The sequence below is a fragment of the Sceloporus undulatus genome, chromosome 1, assembly GCF_019175285.1.
Source record: "Sceloporus undulatus isolate JIND9_A2432 ecotype Alabama chromosome 1, SceUnd_v1.1, whole genome shotgun sequence".
Classification (NCBI taxonomy): Eukaryota; Metazoa; Chordata; class Lepidosauria; order Squamata; family Phrynosomatidae; genus Sceloporus; species Sceloporus undulatus.
The window spans coordinates 146,371,832-146,395,060 of record NC_056522.1 but is presented as its reverse complement, the minus strand read 5'-3'; the positions used below and the strand labels follow the sequence as shown (position 1 = coordinate 146,395,060).

The following is a 23,229-nucleotide window of genomic DNA, read 5'->3' as shown; positions in this document are numbered from 1 at the left end:
TACCTCTTACCTTGTCTAGATTGTTAAATTTTAAGTAAGAATGCCTGCTGATGGGCTTGCCATTCACCTGCTGCCTGGCTTGGAAAGCCTATTGTAACAGGATCTATCATACATATGATGAATTGGGCTCAAGGCCATGAAGGTTCATGCTGCTAATCTCTTTTCTTTAGTGGTCTCAGGGTGCTACAAGATTTCTTTGCATATTGTTGGGCATGCTTTGATTGTGATTTCCTGCATGGCAGGGGGTTGGACTTGATGGCCCTTGTGGTCTCATCCAACTCCATGATTCTATGATTTTATGGTTATAAGGTTAGCTGCTGTGTGGGTGAGTGTCTTATCCCTGATTGGGTTTTCATGGCATGGTCTGGTCCAAACAACACCATTGTTACTACCTTTTGGGGCTGGAAAAACGGACTTCCTAGTGCCTATGCCTTGTTTTCTGCTAGCAAAAATGCTCAGATTTAATATACCATACAGCTCCATATAGAGACTTACACCAGCCATCTATATGCCCACAGCTTATATATATATATATATATATATTCCAAAAAACAAACAAAACAACAATACAACACATCAAACTATGATTTTACTATTTTATATAGGAGACTCCATTTTACTATGCGATTATATTTTATGTGTCTTGAGCTTCCATGGATTTGGTATCCATGCAAAGTCCTAAATCCAACTCCATATCGAGGGCCCACTATACTATTTTAAATTTAGGTTTGTGTTCCGTTGACAGATCCCTTTTGTGGAGAAAATTCTCTCCTCGAAATTCGATACCAGAGGGCTATCCTTGCCAAGCCCCCTGTTCCCATTTCATGTCTCCTTAATCAGCAGTTCATTTAGCCGCGAGACCCCTCAGCCTTCATACAGGTTGATGATAGTCTGCTACATGGAATTGGGGTGATTTTTGAAGTCTCTAGACAAGTTCCTCCTCAAAAGAAATCGGACTTAATTCTGACCACATGCCCTGTTAACACAGAGTGCCTCCACGCTTCTGCATGGACTCACCAATGTCTGCGAGATAAAGGTTAATCCAGTGTCTTCTTTGCCTAACCATGGGATTAGTCTTATTTTATACAAGTTCACAGATGTTCCAGTAAAGAACTGCACATTGTTTTAAAATTTTAATTGGAGGTCAGACATTAACATTCCTCTTTCAGAGTGGTAAGTCTTAATTACTACAAATGAAATCACCTTAATATCACCTTCATTGCTATAACCAGTTGACAAGGTGATCAGTGATCGGGTGGAAGCTGCCATAGGTCCAGATTAGATCAGGTTCTATTCTGATTGATCACATAATCCACTGCTTAGGCAAGTTCTCATCAACTGCTTCAGGTTTTCAGTGGCTGACCTGCTATAGTCCATCCAGGATGACATTAAGAAGAGACTTGACCCAACATGGTTATAAGGCTGGTGTCTGCCATCATGTCGTTTCTGCTCCATACGAGAGCAGCTAGAATGGCAGCCATCCTCACATTAAGAGGCTGTTGAGGGGAGTTTCCAAGAGGGCCTGCCCACCAGACATCGTTTTCCATCTTGGGATGTGAACACGGTCTTAAAGGCTCTGACGGTTGGTCCGATCAAGTCCCTTTGGGAGGCCTTCCTCAAACACCTCTCCCTCAAGGTCATCTTCCTCACGGCCATTCCCTCCGCCAGACGGGTGTCAGAGCTGGGGTCCTGTCGGTACGTAAAGACTTGTGTATTTTTAGGCCTGTCTCAGTGTGCCTTCGTCCAGACCCTACTTTCGTGCCTAGGGTCAACTCAGCCTTTCAGGTGTCACAGGACATTCTCCTGCCTTCATTCTGCTCTGATCTTAAGAAGGACTTGGAAAAGACCTGGCACACATTGGATGTGTGCAGAGCCCTCAAAATCTACATCAAGAGGACTTCAACCTTAAGGTCATCTGAGATGTTCTTTTCCTTTCGCCTGGGCTCTTTAGGGTACAGGATACCAGTCTCGACTCTGAGTAGGTGAATCAGGTCTTGTATTCAAAAGAGCTACTGAACTCTTGATCTCACTCCACCCGAGGGGTTGATGGTGCACTCAACCTCTGCGGCCTTGACCACTAGCGCCTCCCTGTCAGATATTTGCAGGGCGGCCACATGGAAGTCACCTTCGACCTTCATAAGACATTACAAACTGAACGTGTCTCAGTCCGCTGAGGCGTCATTTGAAAGGAGGTTCCTCCAACAGATTGTGTCGGGGGCCACAGTCTCCTAGCAGCACCTCCCTCCCAGTTCGAGAGGGCTTTTGTAAATCCCAGATTACAGGAGGACAGGACCCTCTCTGCTGGGAAAAGGAACGTTGGGTATTTACCGTGACACGTTCATTTCCTGCAGAGAAGGGTCCTGGCATCCTGCCCACCCGGGTGCTGCCTGCGGCCTCCGACCCTGCCTGCCTGTTGGTGGACCTGACTTGTTCTTCTTGTTGTTGCTGGATTGGTATTCTGAGTTCTTGTTTGTTCTTGGACTAGTTTTTTCTGTTCTAGTTAACCCTTAGCTGATGTTACTGAAGTTCAGTTCCTTGATTACCTTACTAGTTGCTTGGCTTGTTATTGACTGAGGCTCAGGGGGGCTAGCTCCTCCCTATATAGGGGCCGGCCTTTTGTTTATTGTCCCTGCCTACAGGAGCAAATAGGAGGAACTAAACCCAGATTACAGGATGCCAGGACCCTTCTCTGCAGGAAATGAACGTGTCACGGTAAGTACCCAACGTTCCTATCTCTCATGTTCAGTGGAAGAGCAACAGTTTATCTCTTTTATCTGAATATATTTTATCAAAGTTATTTATTTATAAACATTTAAACTATTATTTCTAATTATCTTCATACAAGGCAAACAGCTCCCTCATTTCTTTAGTAGCATTGCAATTTTAGAGGATATTCTCCTCAACTATGGAAAGTTACCCAGAATTGAACAGTCAATAATAACTATCAGAAAATACAGTGGTACCCCGGGATACGAATGCGCCGCCTTACGAAATTTCCGGGTTACGAAAAAAATCCATTCAAAAAAACTGTTCCGGGTTACGAAGGTTATTTCGGGTTACGAAAAATTTTTTGGTGCTTTTCGGCGCTATTTCGCACGAAATCGCGGCTTTTCCCCATTAGCGCCTATGGCTTTTTCGCCTTACGAAGATTTTCGGGTTACGAAAGCGGCGGCGGAACGAATTAATTTCGTAACCCGGGGTACCCCTGTACTATAAAGACAGAATCCTTTAAAAAGTGTTTTCATTTCAAGAACTGTTGCCATTTTCCTGTATTCTGTTTCAAGCCTCTCTCTGAATCCATTAGGACTAGAAACATTTTTTAAAAACTGAAATGAAAAGCTCAAAAATTCAACATTACTGTGTTCCACAGAATGCAAATCTTGTCCATGATGAACAGTCAGCGCTAAAGAGCAAAGCACACTGTAAATTGTGACTTTACAGGGCTGTTCTGCTCAAGACATATATGAAGCAACAGACAATGTCTTCCATTAGTTATTTATTTATTTTACAAGAAATTGAGGAAAAATACTTACCAAACTTCTTCCTCTTTTTTAACCCTCTACAAATAGACTGTGCCCTGGCATTTGTAACAACATCACCAGTTATAACTTCTTGAGTCCTCTAAAAGACAATTTTGAAAACAAACAAGGTTAACAAACACAAACATGCTAAGAACTCTCTAGTCTCTTTACAGTGGGATGGGCTGCTTTGTTTGATCTAGGAGCCAATTCCAGTCCTGAGCATTCACTGGGAACTGCATTCCCTCCACCTCAAAATCCAGCCACATGGCACCAATAAATTAACCTTCATGTTTCTTTAAAAAGTGGCACATGAAGACATAACTTGAGATCTTGTAATGTCAAAAAAGGTAAAGGTTTCTCCTTGACAAGATTGTCGTTTCCGACTGTAGGGGATGGTGCTCATCTCCATTACTATGCCAAGGGAGCTGGCAATGTCAGAGATGACTTCTGTGGCCATGTGGCCAAATAAATAGTGGTACCTATTTATCTACTTGCACTTTTACAGTACATGCTTTCAAACTGCTAGGTTGGCAGAAGCTGGGACTAGTGATGGGAGCTCACTCCATCAAGCGGCACTTGGGTCTCAAACTGCTGCTCTGCTGACTTTGCAGTCGTCAGAGTTGGCATCTTAACCTTAGGTGGGATAAAAATAGGTCAGTATTATAATTGCCAACGTCATCATCATTTGAAGGAAAACTGTGTTTCTGAGAGGTTTAAAGGAGTGGAATTCTCCTTTAAACATGAAAATACAGAGCAGGTTTTTTTTTTAAATCCATTGTGAATGTGACAGATATACATCTGCATTCTGGGCCACTAATTACTCCTTTGCAAATAGACAGAGGCAGATCATGAAGAAAGGTCCCACACAATGCATATGATTAAATTTTTAATTAAAGATTTACAATTTAAGAGTGGGAAAAGGAATGACTGTAAAGATCATGACTTACTTCTATGACAGTGTGGCAAGATCTGCAATAATATCTGCCTTCTTCTGTAACACCCCAGCTGACAGCAAGACATTGCGCACAAGGTTCATTGTAGTCTCTCTAAAATACAACAACAAAAACCAATTTAATGTGACTACTACAGTCTGTTCTTTCCAAGAGGTACTATCAGTTGTTATTCCAGAAAAATAACTTATTCAGCACAAATGAATCGCTGCATTCTACATCTCCTTTAAATGTCATATAAAAATCACTGTGCGTTTACTTAAAAGTGTTTACTTATGTTCAGTAGGACTTCCAAGTATGTGTGCCTAGAATAACACCCAAATACCATGCTACCAGAAAGCACATTCTATTAAACATGTGGGACTTATGTCTTTGTAAACATCACACATGAGATCATGGTTTAAAGCACCTATTTTAATTAGATTCAGCACCTTTACAGACAAAAATATTTAGATGGAGAAGTCCTGTTAACACTAAGATACTTACACTTTAAGTGTTGCATATAATGAACTGAAAAACTAAAGAAAACCAAAATTTCTCCTTATACAATACAACTAGGGCTGGCAGGTCTTCAAAATACAGTATCAATAAGGGATAGTCAAAACTTATATATGGGGCTGACAATTTTTAGTCTTTATAAAAATCCATACTTGCTTTCTTTTTTGGGACACATTTTATTTATTTATTTTATCTGTATTGGCAATGAGTTCACTTGTTCCTGTAACTTGGCCTCATCTTTTCTCAAAATGTCTACACCCTCAAATACTGGATTTATGGAAACCCATTGAATTTATATAAATGGATACACACTGCACCCTCAAATGAGTTTGATCCCTTATAATGAGGGCCACCTGCCAGCCCTATAAGAGACATGCTTTTCAGACCTCAAATAAAGGACATCCCTTATCATAAAGGAACCGTAAATACAACACGCAACCCTCTCAAACTACCCCCCTAAGAGCCCCAGAACTTTTTGTGCACCCACTGGGTGACCCTGGGCAAGTTACATTTTCTCAGCCTCAGAGGACAGCAATGGTAAACCTCCTCTGAACAAATCTTCCCAAGAAAACCCCATGATAGGTTTGCCTAAGGGTTTCCTTAGTCAGAAACTACTTGAAGGCACATTACAACACAGCAAGAATAACACCAACAGTACAGCTGCTTCCACCATAGGCGAGAAAAAAGAGGGTTTAACCTGTTGAAATGCTGCTTTTGATACTGCTGTTTAGTAAGAGGCTTGCAAAGAAAGATGGGAATCTTACATCAAATCACTTCCTTAGTTAAGTTTAAGTCCAAACGAAAGATGACTTTGTTTATGGAAGCTTTTCAGCTTACAGCTTGATTTTGACCATTAGATAAGTATGTATTAATGTGTATTTTTTTTAATAGCCTACTGTTTTAGAGTTACTTTAAGGTTAAGTTGTTTTATCATTTTGTAGCTTTCTGATTTTAGATTGTACACCGTAGGCAAGTTTTTATATACAGTTGTCCCTCCTTATCCACAGATTCAAGCATCCATGGCTTGAAAATCTTCCAAAAAAGTATAAATTCCAAATAGCAAACCTTGATTTTTCCATTTTATATAAGGGACACCATTTTGTTGTGCCGTTATATTTAATGGGACTTGAGCACCCACAGATTTTGCTATCCACGAGGGATCCTGGAAGAACCAAACCCCAGCGGATAACAAGTGCCCACTGTATATCTTGTTTGATGGCTATGTAAAAAGCGCTGTGTAAAAATTACGGCGCTATATAAATAAACTTTTATAAATCAGAAATGACTTGAAAGTACACAACAGCAATGCAGAAAACACCTATGGAGCAAACAGCATGCTAGTGATTAAAATGATGCACAGGGGGTTGTTTATCATCATCATCATCATTATTAAAGTTTATTTATATACGGCCGTATGTTTTACACGGTGCTTTACACAGTCATCAAACAAGATACAGATAAAAACCTGCCTGCTACAGCATAAAATTTAAAACCAATCTGTTAGGGGTTTTTCTGAGGCTGAGAGTGTGTACATACAAATGAAATAAATAAATACTAAACAGAAGTTAAAAACAGATATAATAGTGCAGTTTTGACACCGCTTTTAAGAGCTCCTGCGCCATCCAATGGAATCCTGGGATTTGTGGTTTCACAAGGTCTTTAAGCCCTTGTCTGCCAAAGAATGCTGGCGCCTCAGCAAACTACATATCCCAGGATTCTGCAGGTTGGAGTCACGGTGGTTAAAGTGGTATCAAAGTACAGTCCAAACCACACTGTAGAAATAATCCAGTTTATTGTGGGACCAGAGCTCTCTGACAGAGAAGGCTAAATGTAGTCTCATAAAACTACAGTTCCCAGGATTCCCTAGCATTGAGCCAGGGCTGTTAAAGCAGTCTCAAACTGGATTGTTTCTGCAGTGTGTTTTGGACCCAAGATAAAACTTAACAGGCGACAATGATGCAGGGGTTTAGATAAAATTATTATTTTCATCATCATCATAATCATCATCATCATCAATTGTTGTTGTTATTGTTGTTATTAATTTATTATTTATTGTTGTTAATGCATTATTATTTATCACTGTTATCGATTTATTATTGTTGTTAACTTATGTTAATATTTATTGTTATTAATTTGTTGTTATTAATTTATTAATTTATTGTTATTTTTGTTATTAATATGTTGTTATTTATAGTTGTTAATTTATTATTATTTATTTTGTTGTTATTGATTTATTATTGTTATTTATTGTTATTGTTAATTTGTATTGTTGTTATTATTGCTGTGCTACATTATTTCTACAGTGTGGCTCAGTGGTTGGATCCTCCCAGAGTTTTGGACTTCAACACCCATGATTCCTAGACATTGGCCACAGTGGTGGGGATTTCTGGGAGTTGAAGTCCAACATCACTGTTAGAGACGAAGTCTGGCCATCTCTAGATGCAGCCGTGTAGCCCAGTAGTATCCCAACTGTGCCCTTTAAGAGATTTTGGACTTCATCTCCCAGAAGCCTCAGCCACGTTGGCCAATAGTCTAAGACTCTGGGAGCTGAAGTCCAAAATCCCTTAATAGCGCACAGTTTGGGGACCACTGCTTTGTAGCCCAACGTTCCAAGGCTGGCTCGTGCTCCTCGCGCATAGCCCCCCCCTCCCCGCGGGCCCTTCCTCACCGCTGCCTCCTCTTCCATGGCGACCGCGCGCCCTTCCAGGGGCCTGTCAATCACCGCCAGCAGCACGCGCCGCTGCAGCCCCACTCCTCGGGCGGTACGCCCTCAGAAACAACCGGCCGGGAAACAAGACCCTTAGCACTTTGGTTCCTCCGCCATTATGGCCGCGTGACTTTTGTTTCCCCCACTTGAAAGGGAAATGGAAGCCTTAAAGGGCCAGTGTTGCTGACCCTTCTTCCCAGGGGGGATTCCAAAATGCCCTCCATTTTGAGCATCCACACTGCAGAAATAATCCAGTTTGACACCACTTTGGGGCCAACACTGTAGAAACAATGTAGTACAGCAATAATAATAATAATAATAATATGATAATGATTCCCCCAATTTTAGCTAAATTTTTATGGAAAGATGTCTTTCTGGGTTCCTGAATACACCTTTTATCTATAATTTTTAGGGGTTTATCTGGGTTATTGTCTTTATTTGTTGTTTTGGTGTACTGTTTGTTGTCATGTTTTCTTTTAGAATGTATTAATAAATTTAAATAAACTAAAATAATTTAATGATAACAATAACAACAACAAATTAATAACATCAATAAATAATAATAAATTAATAACTTAATAACAATAAATAATAATAACAATAATAAATTAACAAATAATAAATTAATAACAACAACAACTATAATTGTAGTAATTTCATCTAAAACTCTGCACCATTGTTGCCTGTAAATTTTATCATGGGTCCAAAAATGGACTGCAGAAATAATCCAGTTTGAGACCACTTTAACCGCCCTTGGTACAGAGGAGCAATAAGTCACTTGAGCAGCAATGTTGGCATCTGCTGAGGATTTAATTTTCTTGGAAGATGTCCATGCTTTTCATTTTGTTCTCCTTTTCTTTCACATTTCTGTAAAGCAGTTACTGTTTTATTTGGCTTGGGAAGGAGGAAGGAGGGGAAGAAACATAAAAGCCGTACCTGTGCTAGAATCACATAACATGGCAAAATGAACAATGTGCTGTTTTATTTGCACAAATAAAAAAAGCAGCATGGGCTTACTTCATCAGTTTGCCTGCATTTATAATTAGGGTACTATCGTGGTTTTGCAAAATGTATGTACTCTGCAAGCAACTTGGATCGTATGTTTTGGTTGAGGAACTCTTCTTTCAAATTATCCAAAGGATTTCCCCCGCTAAATGAACCTGCCTTTCTTACGAGATCATCATCTGAGGCCCTGCTCAAGTCACTCCTGCCTTCAGAAGCCATTTTTATTATTATTATTATTATTAACCTTTATTTATAAAGCGCTGTAAATTTACACAGCGCTGTATATACAATCTTTTTAATTGGATGGTTCCCTGCCCTCGGGCTTACAATCTAAAAAGACACGACGCAGAAGGAGAAGGGAGCCCTACCATAAGATAGGAGTTTATCACACTGGGGCTAATTTTGGCATTAAAGAGAGATTTAAGCACATTTAAAGCATCCTGCAAATAAAGCGAAAATGGTGAGTCATTGCACAAATGATTATCACATGCAATTGCTCAAATAAAGTGATATTGGAAATGCATTGTCGCTGAAATTCCCAAAGTAAAAAGATTAGCGCATGTTGATGCTTCTTTGTGACCACGTTAATGGCGGGTTTTGTGTGACATCGTAATAAATTGTTTCATGTAATTATGCGATTTTTCCTGGATATTCATGGGATAAACTCCTGATTTCCTTTGTGTGATAAACTCCATAGAGTGAAGAAGCCACCTTAGGCAGTGAGGAGAAGTGGAAGCCTGCTCTTTGACCACTGCTTTGATCCTTTTGCAGTGTGGGACCAAGAGAAGATTTTCAAACGATGTTATGAGCACAACTCACAAAATGACTATAAAATAACTGATGGGCATGGCCAATCGTGCAATAGCAATTTCTCAAGATGTGCCAAATGAAAAGATATTTGTTCAAGCACCGCAGTTCAAGGTAAAGTTGAAACCAGAGTTCCAAAATACAAAGTTGGCTATTATCATCATGTCCTGTTTGTGTGCTTCCTGTAGGCATTTGGCCACCATGAGGAGGAGGAAGATGCCGAATGCAGAAAGTCCTTTGGTCTAGTCAAGCAAGGTTTTCTAACATTCTTCTACTAGATGCTTTGTCAAGAGTTCCTGGGGCCCATTCACACACCAGAATCGTAGCATTGTTTTTCCTCATTGACTGTCTTGATTTCATCCTATGGAATTCTGGGATTTGCAGTTTCGGGAGGGACATTCATAATTGTCAGCCAAAGCACTCCAGTGCCACACCAAACTACAGTACAGATTCCAATACTCCATGAGACAGAACCCTGGTAGTTAAAGTGGAATATCAAAGCCACAATCATGTAGTGTGCATGGGTCCCTAGATTATGAAGACATTTATCTGATGATGGCTGGAGAACCAAATCCCTCAAAATCCAATACTGACTATCGTAATCATTCTTCTGATCCTGTATGAGACTGCATACCATATCCTTAACTAATTTATGCCTATAAAGTCAAATTTGGAAAGGCAGCAAGTCCAAGAAGATAATTGCTTAATGACATTGATAGATAATGCTTCTTGCAACAGCTGTGGTTGTTTTAATGCATGGGAACAAGCAACTGATCTGGGTATACAAAAAATAATAATAATAAAGATAAAGAAGAATTGCAACTCAAGTGAAATAGAAAGATCTAATCTCATTTCAATAGGTGTGGGATCTGCTGAAACAGGAGTGAGAGACATAGGGTATTTGCACTTTATGTGTTCCTGCATAAAACATAAATGTGACACCTGGCTCCAATGGGAGGGGAACAATAAATACTCTCCCCCTGTATGTAAAAATATGGGGGGAGGATTCTAGTTCTAAAAAAGTAATATGCAGGAAAAGTAATATGATTTCAACAAAATTGAAAGAGCATTCCATCAAGTTGTTATATTGTGGTACCAACCCCAATATTTGCTTTTGTTGTTGGGTGCCTTCAAGTCATTTTTGAATTATGGCAATGCTAAGGAGGCCCTGTTTTCTGGGCCTGAGTGTACGTGACTCGTCCAAGGGCACCCAGTGGGTTTCCCTGGCCAACTGGGGAATCGAACCCTGATCTCCAAGAGTTTCAGTTCAACACTCAAACCACAACACCAACCATGATGATTCTCAGCCCCAATATGCCTTAGCCATATTAAACCCTAATAGTTCCAAGATTTGTTTGCATCCCTTATGAGGCAAAGGGCTCTTACTGCCATGTTTGGTGGTATTGCACAAAAATTTATACTTTCTGGTTCAAGTTATTTAATGAGATTTGTGAAATCATGGAGCAAACAATTAAGATGTCATTTCAGCTAGGTATTATATCTATATATACAGGAATCCATAAAGACGTGCTGCACAAAGCTTAAATGAATTGCTTTTGCCTTGCAGCACAATCAAAAACTGCACTGCTTTGGAAATCTGATGAATAACTTTCGCTGTCTATGTAGCAGTCCAGAGTTCAGTCTATACCTTTGTCAGAAAAGCTCACCTTGCAAGTGCAGAACAGAAGAAGTAATCAGTGGTAAGTGTCATCCAAATTGATGTCCATTTCTTTCGTTTTCTCACAATAATGATCATTTTAATTTTTCGAGCTCCCATCCTTCCCAGTATGGTAGGATTTATTGTTTAATGTTGTGGTTCCATTGATTTGATATTAGAATGGCTGTTCTTTCTTCTTTGTGAAATAAATTATTATTATATTTTTAAAAACACATAAATGTTTTTTAATGATCTCTAGAACATTTTGTTTGTTTGTTTCCAGAATAAAAGGACACCCTATCCTTTAAAAAAAGAAATTCAAGTCATGCCACCACAGAGGTAAATGTCTACCAAGGACTTTATCTCACACACTTTGTTCTTGCCATGATCATGTTAATGAAGGGGGCACCTTCCATATGTCCCTTCATTGGTGTGACTGGGCTGTTGCTGGTCCTGTGTTCTCCCTTCCGTCCTTGTCCTTAACACAGCCTCCCTGTGTGTGGGGAGGTTGTTTTTCTTAATGTCATTCCAGAGTTATGCTAACTCAGTGGTTTTAAAAAATAAAATACATTTTTAAAAAAAGTTCTGGAATAGTAACAACTGGAAGACAAGGCAGCGACAAGAGAGAGACAGCCTTGTGCGATAGGTATAGTCAAAGGTACTACTGTTGAACTTTTATGGCAGTTTAAAAACCACTTGTGATAAAGTACCAAATATGCCCCTATCTTGTCAGAATGGCTTATACCTGTTGCCACATAAGAAATGTCTTTAACAGTGAAAATACCAAAGATGATTCCCTGGTAATCTAAAAGGGTAATGAATGCATTACAGCTCAACAGAATGACCAGCAGATCAGAGCCATGCTAGTGGGAAATTCTGTGAGTTGTAGTCCAAAAGGCAAAATTCTCCAAGTCCTGAATGTGGGCGGCTGGGCTTTAAAAATCAAAGGTAATTGATCACATCTATGCTAAGTCAAACTGCGTAATCAAACATATTTATCAAGGCGCAACTACTTCTTAGCACATCATTCACTGACAGGAACATGGAAAGCTGCCTGAAAGCAAGTCAGGCCATTGTTTCATTTAGCCTACTTTTGTCAACAGCACTGATGGCAGCAGCTCTCTAGGGTTTCAGATAAGAGACTTTTCCAGTTCTTCCTGGAGAGGACATGGATTGAACCTAGGACTTAAAGCCAACAAAACCTACCACTGAGTTACAGCCAGCAGCAGAAAGGTCTTGCAATACTCAGGGCAAAATGAGATATATCTATGAAATCTGTGATTTTAGCAAACAGCAGTATTATACTGGTCTTTTCCACCTCTGTGTCTAGTTGAAATTTCAGAGAAACATTTAAATTCGTAAGGGAGGAAAGAAAAATTTACTCTCTGCCAGGAGCACAGTCTGGATCCAAATGTCCTCCCATCATGTCCTTCCGTTGACTTTGAATTAAAGACAAAGATCTTGGGAGAGATTATCAGGGATCCCCCTTGTCAGGTCTAATTTGGCCCTATATTAATGCATGGAAGTGCCAAGGTATAGTTTACAGTCTGTCACACCCACCATCAGCTGCAGAGCTCAAAAATGTATGTTTTTGGACCATATAGTGGCTGTGGGATTCTGGGAGTTCTAGTCCAAAAAACCATTTTTCCTAGTCTATAAACTTCAGCCCTGAACCACCTGAAGTAGTAATAGTGTGCATCTCAGCAAATGCAGAGTGCATTTATCTTGTTGTTAACTGCCTTCAAATTGACCTCAACTGATGGCAACCCTGTGAATGAGATACTTCTAGAAACACCTTATCCTCATTAGCTCTGCTCACACGATATCTTTTAAATTCTGCTCTTTCACATTATCTTACCACTGAATAAAACTGCACTGAATAAAACTGCACATTATCTTACCACTGAATAAAACTGCACTCAAGAGTTTAGGAAGATTCGAAGGAATGGTTTTCCTCTCAAATCAGACAGTTAGAAACTACCCGCCAGCCCAGTGGTTCTTAACCTTTGGCTCTCCAGGAATTATGGACTTCAGTTTCCAGGATCTCTTTTTATAATAACCATGATGGTTAGTGCTCCTGGGAAATGATGTCCAAAACATCTGGCAAACAAAAGCACAATTCCTCTAGCCTGTCTTCACTTCCCCCAGACAATTAAAAATTACAAATCAGAATAAACATCAAATTACAGTCAGTTCTCGGTATCCACGGATTCTTTATCCATAGATTCCAGAATCCACCGCTTTAAAATATTTTAAAAAATGTCTTAGTTCCCAAAGCAAGCCTTGTCTTTGCCATTTCATTATGGACTCTTTCATATGGCAAAAAGTGATGAGAGCATAGCGGGATGCTCTCATCACTATCGCACAATTGCTTGAAGATTATCAGATGACATCTCGCAACATCGCCATAATCACGGCATTACCCCACAAATAAAGAGTAATTTTAGCACCGCTTTTCATTCATGGGAAAGTGAATCCCACTATGTTCCCGTCACTTGTCGCCATGTGAAAGGCTCCTATGTCATTATATTAATGGGACATGAACATCCACAGTTTTTGGTATCCATGGGGGATCCTGGAATCAAACCCCAGCAGATACTAAGGGAACCACTTTAGTTTTCATTCATTCATTCATTCCCAGCTGAAAAGGATAAACTTTTATTCAAATTTTGAATGCAAAATATATGCATGTGTTGTGGGTTTTTTCAAAAACACACACAATCTGAAATCACTGTGTGAGATTATATGGTTGTTCACTGAATACTTCCATTCACTTGTTACATTACCACATGAGCCTCGTTCTTGCAGCAATTGTGGTAGTTAAAAATATGGAAACATACCAGGTTCAGAGCAGCCATTATCACACTCTCTTTGCAATCATGCAACTGGGGCTGCCATCTTGTTCTCTTCCTGATTCCCCCTTAACCTCTTCTTCCTGCCCTATGCCATACACAGCATGCCTTTCAGGGTTTTTGTTTTTATTTATTTATTTGCATGCAATTCTGGAGCTGTAGTACTACAATTTAGGTTTTAAAAAAAAGAAATGAAAGAAAAAATAAAATAAAGTGAATAAGCCTACTTGGGAATAACAAGGGGAGGGAGGACACGGCGAGAGGAGACACTGATGCCATGTGATATCACAACTGTCCTGGCAGCAGTGTTTCACACATGGGTACTAATGCAGTTGGGAGGTCATTGATGGATTTCCTCTGTCAATGGAAAGGGTCACCCTAACCGCACTTGGGGGACACAGCAGCTACAAGTCAAGGATGTTGTTGTGCAATGAATATCACCAAAGCGCTTTTTCATGGTTTAAAAGATGTGTATAGCAATCTCTTTGGTGAAGCTGACACAGTAGCCTTTTCTCTTTCCCACTCTCTCTCCCTTGCTCACAGACCAATTGAGGAAAGCAAACCTTGCCTTCAAATAATGGCATAAACATAACCGGTTATTCAACATACAAAATTATGTGTTAACCTTTGTCCCTAATTACATGTTACCCAAGCATACGGAGACATTGATAGGAATATGATAATTTTGGAGTAAGGAGACAGTCTGTCTTCTTGCTTCAGTTCACTTTTCTAATTAAGATTGTTATATGCAGTACACTCAGGCTGATGCACAACTCAGATAAATACATGCCCAGTGGATTCTTTCAGGCTTCCTTTTTAATGAACACAGTTTCAATGTTAATATTACACTTCTGGTTCCTATTTTCCCAAAGCTGCATAGCTGAATAAGCATGCCTAACCCTGACACACAAAGCCATTTATCTCCTTCACTATAACGAAGCCATGCTCTTCAGCGATACTGTTAAATGTCAAGACATTTGCTTTCAGAAAACAAGCAACCTGTGCAGAATAAAGCTTCAAAGTGTCTCTGAAGAGTCCTCCAAGGAGCATACACAATTATCTCTTGTCAACCATTCACCAGCAAAATAATTTGTTTTCGTTAGAGATTTGTGCATATTTTGGAAAGAGAGAGAAAAAGAGGTTGGGAAGGAACTCAAAAGACTCCTCTGCCTATTTTCTGAAATTGTAGATGCCTTGCAAAGCTGGTTTTTCATTCCACTGTATATAATCTATGGTTCAGAACTCACCTCAGAAGCATATATCTCATATTCCAGCTCTACAGCTGCTGTTACCTTTCTTATCCATTACCAGAGGTTGGAAAAGTAACTTGGTTAACCTCTGAACACTACTATGTTTAAGCTGTGATATTCCTATAAGACTACTGCTTCTGGAAGTTGTGCTGGGGGTACTGTCAATATTGTTGATCATCACCTTGCAGAGAAGCAGCATGTGGTGTGACAGACAGAAAGCTGAGCATATAATAAATACATTCTTTACTGTGTCTTCAATAAGCAAAATCACCCAATAGCCTCTAAATATTAGTTCCTGATTCTCTTCAATTGTTTAGTGCAGGGGTGGATAATTGTGGCCATCCAGAAATGACTTGAAGACACGTTGTTGTTGCATGTCTTCAAGTCATTTCTGACTTATGGCGACTCTAAGATGAACTTATCATGAAGTTTTCTTGGCAAGATTGGTTTGCCATTGCCAGCTTGTCCAAACTTTAATGCTTACTCACAAAAATTAAAGGTGGTGGTGGCTGCATGGGGGAATTGGGTGACAGAGAAATCACTGGATTTCTACTTCTCCAACTGTCCCCTCCTCCAATCCCTCTTTCCATCAGCTAATACAGTTGGCCCTCCAGATCCACACATTCCGCATTCATGAATTCTACCATCCATGGCTTCAAAATGTGTATTTTTAAATTCCAAAAAGCAAACCTCCATTTTGCCGTTTTATATAAGAGGCACCATTTTACTACTCCACTGTATCTATGGGGGGTCCTGGAACCAAACCCCAGTGGATACAAAGAGCTTACTGTTTTCTAAAAATAAAGGATCTCAGCATTGCTTTGGTGAAGTCTATCGAATCTGAAAAGGTATAGCACTGAGTGCTTATGGAAAATGCTGCATGTTCAAATCCTTCTCCATAATCATGGTCTACCTTGGTCCTATTACACTTTCTATTACACTCCTGTGTTGGCATCCCTTCACTGGCTCCCTCTCCCTTTCCCTTTCGCATTCAGTATAAGCTCCTGCTGTCGACATTTAAAGCCCTCCATGGACTGGCCCCTCCTTACTTATCAGACCTTCTTTCTCCTCACCTTCCCACCAGGGCCCTCCGTTCTGGTAGTCAAGGGTTCCTGTCCCAGCCCAGGATTCCTCTGCCCATCCCGGATTCGCCCCTTTTCACTTGCTGCCCCTCACTCCTGGAACCTTCTTCCCCCACAAGCAAGAGCCATCACTTCTTTAACTAGCTTCAAAACGGAGTTGAAAACCATCCTGTTCAGAGAAGCCTTCCCCGGCATTGCATAATTGTCGCTTACTATCTGATGTTCTTTTGTTGCCTGTTTATTGAACCATTTCCTGTATTTGCTATGTATTGTATATGTATTATCCTACTTGAGGTTATGTTTTTCCCTGGAATAAGATTAACCTTCCATTTTGAAGCCAGCCCTCCTCCAGTCCATCTGCCTTGGAGGGAGTAGAGAGGAACTGCTGGACCTCTTACCCTTTCCTGTCACCACTCCTTTCTCCTTCTGTGTCATGTCTTTTTAGATTGTAAGCTGAGGGCAGGAACCGTCTAACTAAAAAGATTGCATGTACAGCGCTGTGTAATTTACAGCGCTTATAAATAAAGGTTAATAATAATAATAATATATATAATAATAATATAATATGATTTTGGTGCCAAACCGGTCAGAAATTATAAAAACATTTTGTTACTCATATCATTCCCTGGCCCCTTTTGCCTATCCTAACCCGTACCCAATGTAAAGGCTATGTCTTCACAGAACAATTTTTTCTACAAGCTTTTTTTCTACAAAAACAAAAATAGGCAGTTTTTGTCTGAAATGTGACAGGGACCAGCCCCTTGTAGGTAACGATTATGTATACCTTATACATTCTGAAAAGGGGCCCAGTGATACATGAAGCTCCAGCAATGGAGCAGCTGAGGGGCCCATGAGAAATGTGTGATGGGTTCCACTGATCCCCAGCAGCATCTCTCATATCAAGTTGCCCATGGTAGCACAGAATGTATCTGCACTTAGGAAGACACCTGGTTTGTTTAATCCTTTTCATGAAGGAGGTGGGTTGCCACCTTGTGGAACTGGATTTATTACAGCGGATAACTAACACAGAAGTGTGTGTGCGGGATGTCTTCAAGTCCCCTGTCAATTTATGGTGACCCTCATTTCACAGGGTTTTCTTAGACAAGATACTCAGAGGTGGTGCTTGTGAGTTTGGACTCCTGGCAGAGAGCTGCATTGGGAAGGGGGAAGAAAGAAACCTTGTTCAATGGAAGTTAGGATCCTCCAAGCCCTTTTCTTGTGGTCTTTACAATCCTGTAAACAAAATAATTGTTTTTTTTTGTTGTTTATTGCCTTCCAGTCAACTCTGACTCATGGTGACCCTGTGAATGAGACTTCTCCAGGTCCCCTGCCCTTCATTGTCTGTTTTGGTCCTGCAGGCTATGACCTTCTAGACTGAGTCCATCCATCTATGTGTAGTCTTCCCTCTCTTCTACTGCCTTTTGCCTTCCCTAGCATTATTGTTTTCCAGTGAATCATGCCTTTTCACGATGTGGCCAAGTACAAACAGCCTCAGTTTGATCATCTTGGTTTACAGAGTTGGTATCCCATTTATTGCAGGTTGTGACTGAAGGAGGTGCTGAAGCTGATGGCAATGGCCAAACTCAAGGTTCAAACCATTTTTTCAAGAGTTTATCGAATGGTAAGTACAGGTCTGTCAGGGAGCCACAAGGGAGTGTGTTCTAGAGGAGGACCTGTAGTTATCCTGATTTTTACAGACTCTAGTTCACATCAGCTTCAGTCAGCATTGGCTGTGGTAGTGAGGGAGAATAGAGTAGGCTCAAACTCAAACTATCTATCAACATCTGGAGGGCCACAGGTATCCCACCCATGTTTAGAGAAAGTCAAGATCCTCTGGACAACTACACTGGTGTAAGTATGGTATATAGCTTCCACATTACCGTACCATTGTCCATGACCGTCTTAATGTGGTCACTCCGGCTTAACCTTGTTTGTAATGTCTGCCCTGCTGTTGGGAATTTTATGATTTTATTGTCTTTTACGGAGAGAGGGAAGGAGGGATGGAGGCTAGGAGTGAATAAGGAATGCCTTTTTGTATGCTTGTTATTGTATGTAATTGTTGTTTTTTGATCTGTTGTTACCCGTCTGATCCTACAATAGGAGAGACAGGATACAAAAATATGTTGTTGTTATATTATGATTATGATTATGATTATGATGATACAGGCAGTTGTAGACCATGATTCTTGGAAGGCCAAATCATAACATCCCTGTCCCTGCCACTTTAAGAGATGTAAACATGAAAGAGAGAGAGAAGCAGATTATAATACTTTAAATTAATAAGGGTCACAGAATATAGCACCCAATATACTACCAGTCAATGTGCAGGCCATATTCTGGCAGGCCAGTCAGTCAATCGTTTTTGTATTTGACTAAAAGCCATTACAAATATTCTGGCAGATGTTGACATTATGACTGAAAGGCTATGTATCTTTCCACACCACTGCTATCATGAAGTGGTAATACAGCCTGAAACCATAGTTGGCAAGGGCTGTTAGCAAACTTTGAATATTGGCTGGAATTCATTGAAGTAGTGAAGAATGTGCGTAACCTAGAGTTATGCATTTTGACAAACAAAATACAATATAATACTATATATTCTACATATTCATGTAACTGGTGTACTGCTTTAGGGAATATGAAAGCCCCTGTGATCGTGAGAAAGCAGCTAGTGTTCTCACTCATCCGCCCCTCTCCGGTACAAGGGGGAATTGAGACAAGACCCTGTGACAAGGAACAGACCTCCCTCAATCACAGTGGCTGTTCCCAGTAAGTGGGATTGGAGGGGTTGGCCTACGAGACACTACATAGCTACATGTTAAGGTGCTATAGATAACCAGCTGCTGCATTCAACAACAATAAAGGGTTTATTTCATTCACATTAATCTAGTCTTTCCCATTTGTTTTAAGACTACAAACTAATTCACAAGTGATGTCTTCCAATATAGGGATTAAAACTGTGGGCTGGAAAAGATGGCCAACAGGAGTTGGCATGAAGCCACCCTGGCGAAGATGCACTGGGGCCATGACATACGGACACCACAGCCCCAATATGCCCTGAAACCAGCCCAAATAGGAGCAGAAAAGATCCACTCCTATTTGGGCAGGCTTCTATTTGACCCCACTACAGCCCCAGGGTGGCTTCAAGATGCTCCGGCAGCTTACGGCATGTAAACACCTGATGCCAGTGAGTCTTGAAGCAGCCCATATCTAGGCAGCTGGCAGCTTCCGGGTATCTTCTGGGTGACTTCAGAGTGTGCGGCATCTAAATGCCACACTCGCAAGACGCCCAAACTGGGCTTTAACTGGGCATCTGTTTCAGCTCTGTAACCTGTAAACAGGGACACTTCATTTTAAAATGTATGTGTAGACAAGCGTGGGTGGATAGATTTCTAAGTTTTTAAACTGCACCCAGGAAGTTGTTGTCGTTGTTGTGTGTTGTATAGCTTCATGCCATATATGATTAAGGCGACTTAAGTGAACCATCACTAGTTTTTTGACAAGTTTAGAAGGGGTTTACCATTGCTTTTCTTGAGTCTGAGAGCATGTAATTTGGCCAGGACCCAGTGGGCTCAACCTGGATTTGAACCTGGTCTCCCAGAGTCCTAGTCCCACACTCAAATGGCTATATCACGCTAGCTCTACCCAGAAAGTATTTATTCGAAGATGAAATATGGGGCTTAGTTGTGAATATTTTGTAATGACAGATATTCTGCACATGCTTAGAGGCAACACTCCTTTTTTACTAGTTGTTCTAGGCTTCAATCAGCACAAAGGTCCTGGTATTAATACAAGTTCTTAAGGCAATAATTTGTACCAACTAAGGCTTGGCCATGGTTATACCTGCCCCTTTCTACCTGCAGGGGATAATGTTCAATGCAGGAGGCACCAAAAGGAAAGGGACTTAAAAGCCAGACTCTGGCCTCTGCAGCTGAACTTTGTAAAAAGCAAACAAAGCAAAAAGCAAAACAAGCCTCAAAAATTATATGTGCCTTAAGGTTTCTCTGAATTCCTAGGAAACTGGGTTGGGGGAGGAGGGCTTAGTAACAGTTTCTATCTGCTTTTGCATTTTATGGGAACAGCCTGAAGATCAAAGCAAAAAGGTTAAGTGAAAATAGCAACAAGAACAACAGCAATGAAAACATATTGACCTCCCGCCTCCCACAGGAGGCAATAGGCAGAGTGTCACCTACAAGAAATGAACTGCAACATGACTCTTTGTTTCCATTACAGTACAGTACAGTATTTCTTATCGGCTCTTCCTGAAGTTTTTTGAATCCTGGAGTGCCAACAATTGAACAAAGCACAATGTGAGTGTGGTAGCCACTCATGCAGTTGTTGCATAAGTAATTAAAATGACCAAGTACTTTAGCATGTGCTTCCTGTGTGCCTGCAAAGAAACAATAGTGTTAGGATGCTAATCTTGAATTTCATTACCTCCAACAAACTCAGCATTTGGGATACAATATATGAACTGGGCACATGCTACTTTGTTCTACACATCATCCATTGACCATGCTGGCTGAAGCTGGTGGGAGGTGCAGTCCAACAACATCTGGAGGGCTGTAAATTATTTACCCCTAGACTTTTACCTTCGCTTGTTAAGAGCATACATGCATTTCTGAAGGGCCCTGGATGACCCATCATTACTTGTGCTATTTACTCCACTGTAGATTCAATGCTTTCCCAGCTGTTCTCAGAGGAGAAAAGATGTTTGAATTGTTACATTATGGAGATCTATGACATATAGCACTATAGCATTTAAGACAGGCTGGTAAGGATTTACACAAAACCTTGAATTTCAAGGCTGTCACGAGGAGAAGTCATATGTACACACATTTATCTTAAGATATCATGTTGGTGGGGAACATGTGGTTCAGATGTGATATGTGTCCCTTAACCTGATTTTATTAAAACTTACCCAACGCTTGTTCCTTTTCTTCAGTTACTGGTTCTTTCCACCACATTATCTGTTAATTTCTTCTGTGATCTAACTGCAAATGCACCCTCTTCCTCATTTCCACACTCTCTCTCTGCGAAAGAGACCAGTGGTAAACCAAAGCTATTAGCTGTCTCTTTTACATGTTTTCAGCACTGCTCAGAAGCACTTCTTTTCAGTGAGAGCTTTTATCCTATTTTATTTTTGTTTTTGTTTCATGTTATTTTCATAGTAGTATTATTGCATGAGAGTAGAGAGAAAATGAAGCAGATAATACCATCTATGGCAGAACCTTATCAGCCAACTTTGCACTGTCTGTAGGCTACCCATGACTGTGGTGCACCTTTTTATTGTGGGGCAAAGCCTGTCAAAAGCACCATGCACTGCTGTTGCATTACCCTCCCTTGCGATAAGTTTCCAGCTGTAGTTCGAGGGTTGGGCAGTCATATGTTTCAGTCTTCTGTCTCCCTCTCCCTGTTCCCCTTACTAGTCCTGAGTAGGCTAGTTTCCCCCACTAAATCTATTTCCATAGCTGCTAAACTGTGTTAAAAATAAAATAAAAATGTGAAAGGCATGTTGGTAGAGCAACAGGGCAGGGAAACAGGATTAAGGGCAATCTGGGAAGAGAGTGAAGATGGTTGATGGCAGCAACAGCCCCAGTCCACAACTGAAGACACATGTGATAAGCACTGCTTCCAACTGCTATGTACCTAGTTCTTTTCATTAATGTGATTGCAGTGAGATCAGGGCTCATGCAATAAAGTCCATTATCCCTTGAACTGTATTATTTTGTACCCAGTTGACTGATTATTTCTGCAAATCTATTAACCTTCCTTAGGCGGGTTACAGACGGCCCTTAAGGGGCTGTTTTCCCGCCGCCGCCATTCGCTGCGGAGGGAAGCCCAGCGGCCAGACCGCGAGGCTTCCCCATGCAGCAACAAGGAGCGCCAAAATGGCGCTCCTTTTTAAAACACGGAAGTGGCCTGCGAGGGGCAAAGCATGCCCTTGCGGCGTCACTTCCGCCACGACATGTCTGGACGCACAGCGTCCAAGACGTCAAATGGCGGCACCATGTGGATGGGCGCCACCATTTACGACGCGCTTCGTGCGTGTTGGGGCTGAGGGGGTTAGGAAGAGGTGACTTTACTAACCCTAGCACGCCCCTTCGTAACCCTAGCATGCACTGGCGGTCTGTAACCCACCAAGTCTGAAGTTGGTCCAAGTCAAGCTTCTTCAGTTAGGCCACATCCACCAAAAGCCATTCCAGTATTACACAATTCTCCCTTTCACATAAGTTCCCATAAGCCGAAGAAGCTGGCAGCTGAATTTTACATCAGGACCATAGATGAAAATGTCTCCCTGCTGAAGGCAACAGTTAACTTAAAGGAGCAGAAGGCATGTTATGACCTTGCAGGTGGTATTCCCAACCACAGTGTCTATGTCCTGAGGGAGCTATCTAACTCTGTCTAATGTAGGGCCAGACTTCCTAGACTATCCTTTTTTCTGTCCACAAGGCGAACAGGCTGCAAGAGGCATGCAATACTTGCAAGATTTGTTTGGGTGTTGGCTTTTTTGGCAGCCTATGTGTGTGGCCCCTACAACTTCCATGATTGCCCACGTCAACCTATTTCCTACTCTGAGCTCAATGACTTTTCAAACTGTCAGAAGACTTCTTTATAGTTTATAACCAGAAGAAGCCATGCATTGAACCAGAAGAAGAATGCATTGAACCTGTGGCCATCTAAGGTACATAGTTCTACTCACCCTTATGAGGGTAATTTAGAATCTGAGCACAGAAACTCACAAACACAATACATTACTTTTTCGGACTGCAATCCTGGATCTCCCAGCCTCTAAGCCACATTGGCTAGGGGTTCCTGAAAATGTAGTCCAAAAAAAGTAACTCCCTAAGTTCTAGTCAATATGTTTTGAAGTAAGGAGAATTGTGTCAGTCTGGTTAT

At 40.9% G+C, this 23,229-nt stretch overlaps 1 protein-coding gene and 1 long non-coding RNA gene across 2 annotated transcripts in view; one reads left to right on the top strand and one right to left on the bottom strand.

Moving 5' to 3' along the window:
• TAF1B (TATA-box binding protein associated factor, RNA polymerase I subunit B) overlaps positions 1 to 7,801 on the bottom strand; it is a 57,850-nt gene extending 50,049 nt beyond the window's left edge. The window contains 3 exon segments of the mRNA XM_042461948.1: positions 3,534 to 3,621; positions 4,469 to 4,567; positions 7,638 to 7,801. Of these exon segments, the coding sequence (XP_042317882.1) occupies positions 3,534 to 3,621; positions 4,469 to 4,567; positions 7,638 to 7,655 (205 nt within the window). The 5' untranslated portion in view covers positions 7,656 to 7,801.
• A 1,287-nt stretch (positions 7,802 to 9,088) lies between these two features.
• LOC121927952 overlaps positions 9,089 to 23,229 on the top strand; it is a 23,595-nt gene continuing 9,454 nt past the window's right edge. The window contains exons 1-3 of the long non-coding RNA XR_006103403.1: positions 9,089 to 9,141; positions 9,379 to 9,602; positions 11,056 to 11,188. This is a non-coding gene — a long non-coding RNA (uncharacterized LOC121927952). The remainder of the gene's footprint in view (positions 9,142 to 9,378; positions 9,603 to 11,055; positions 11,189 to 23,229) is intronic.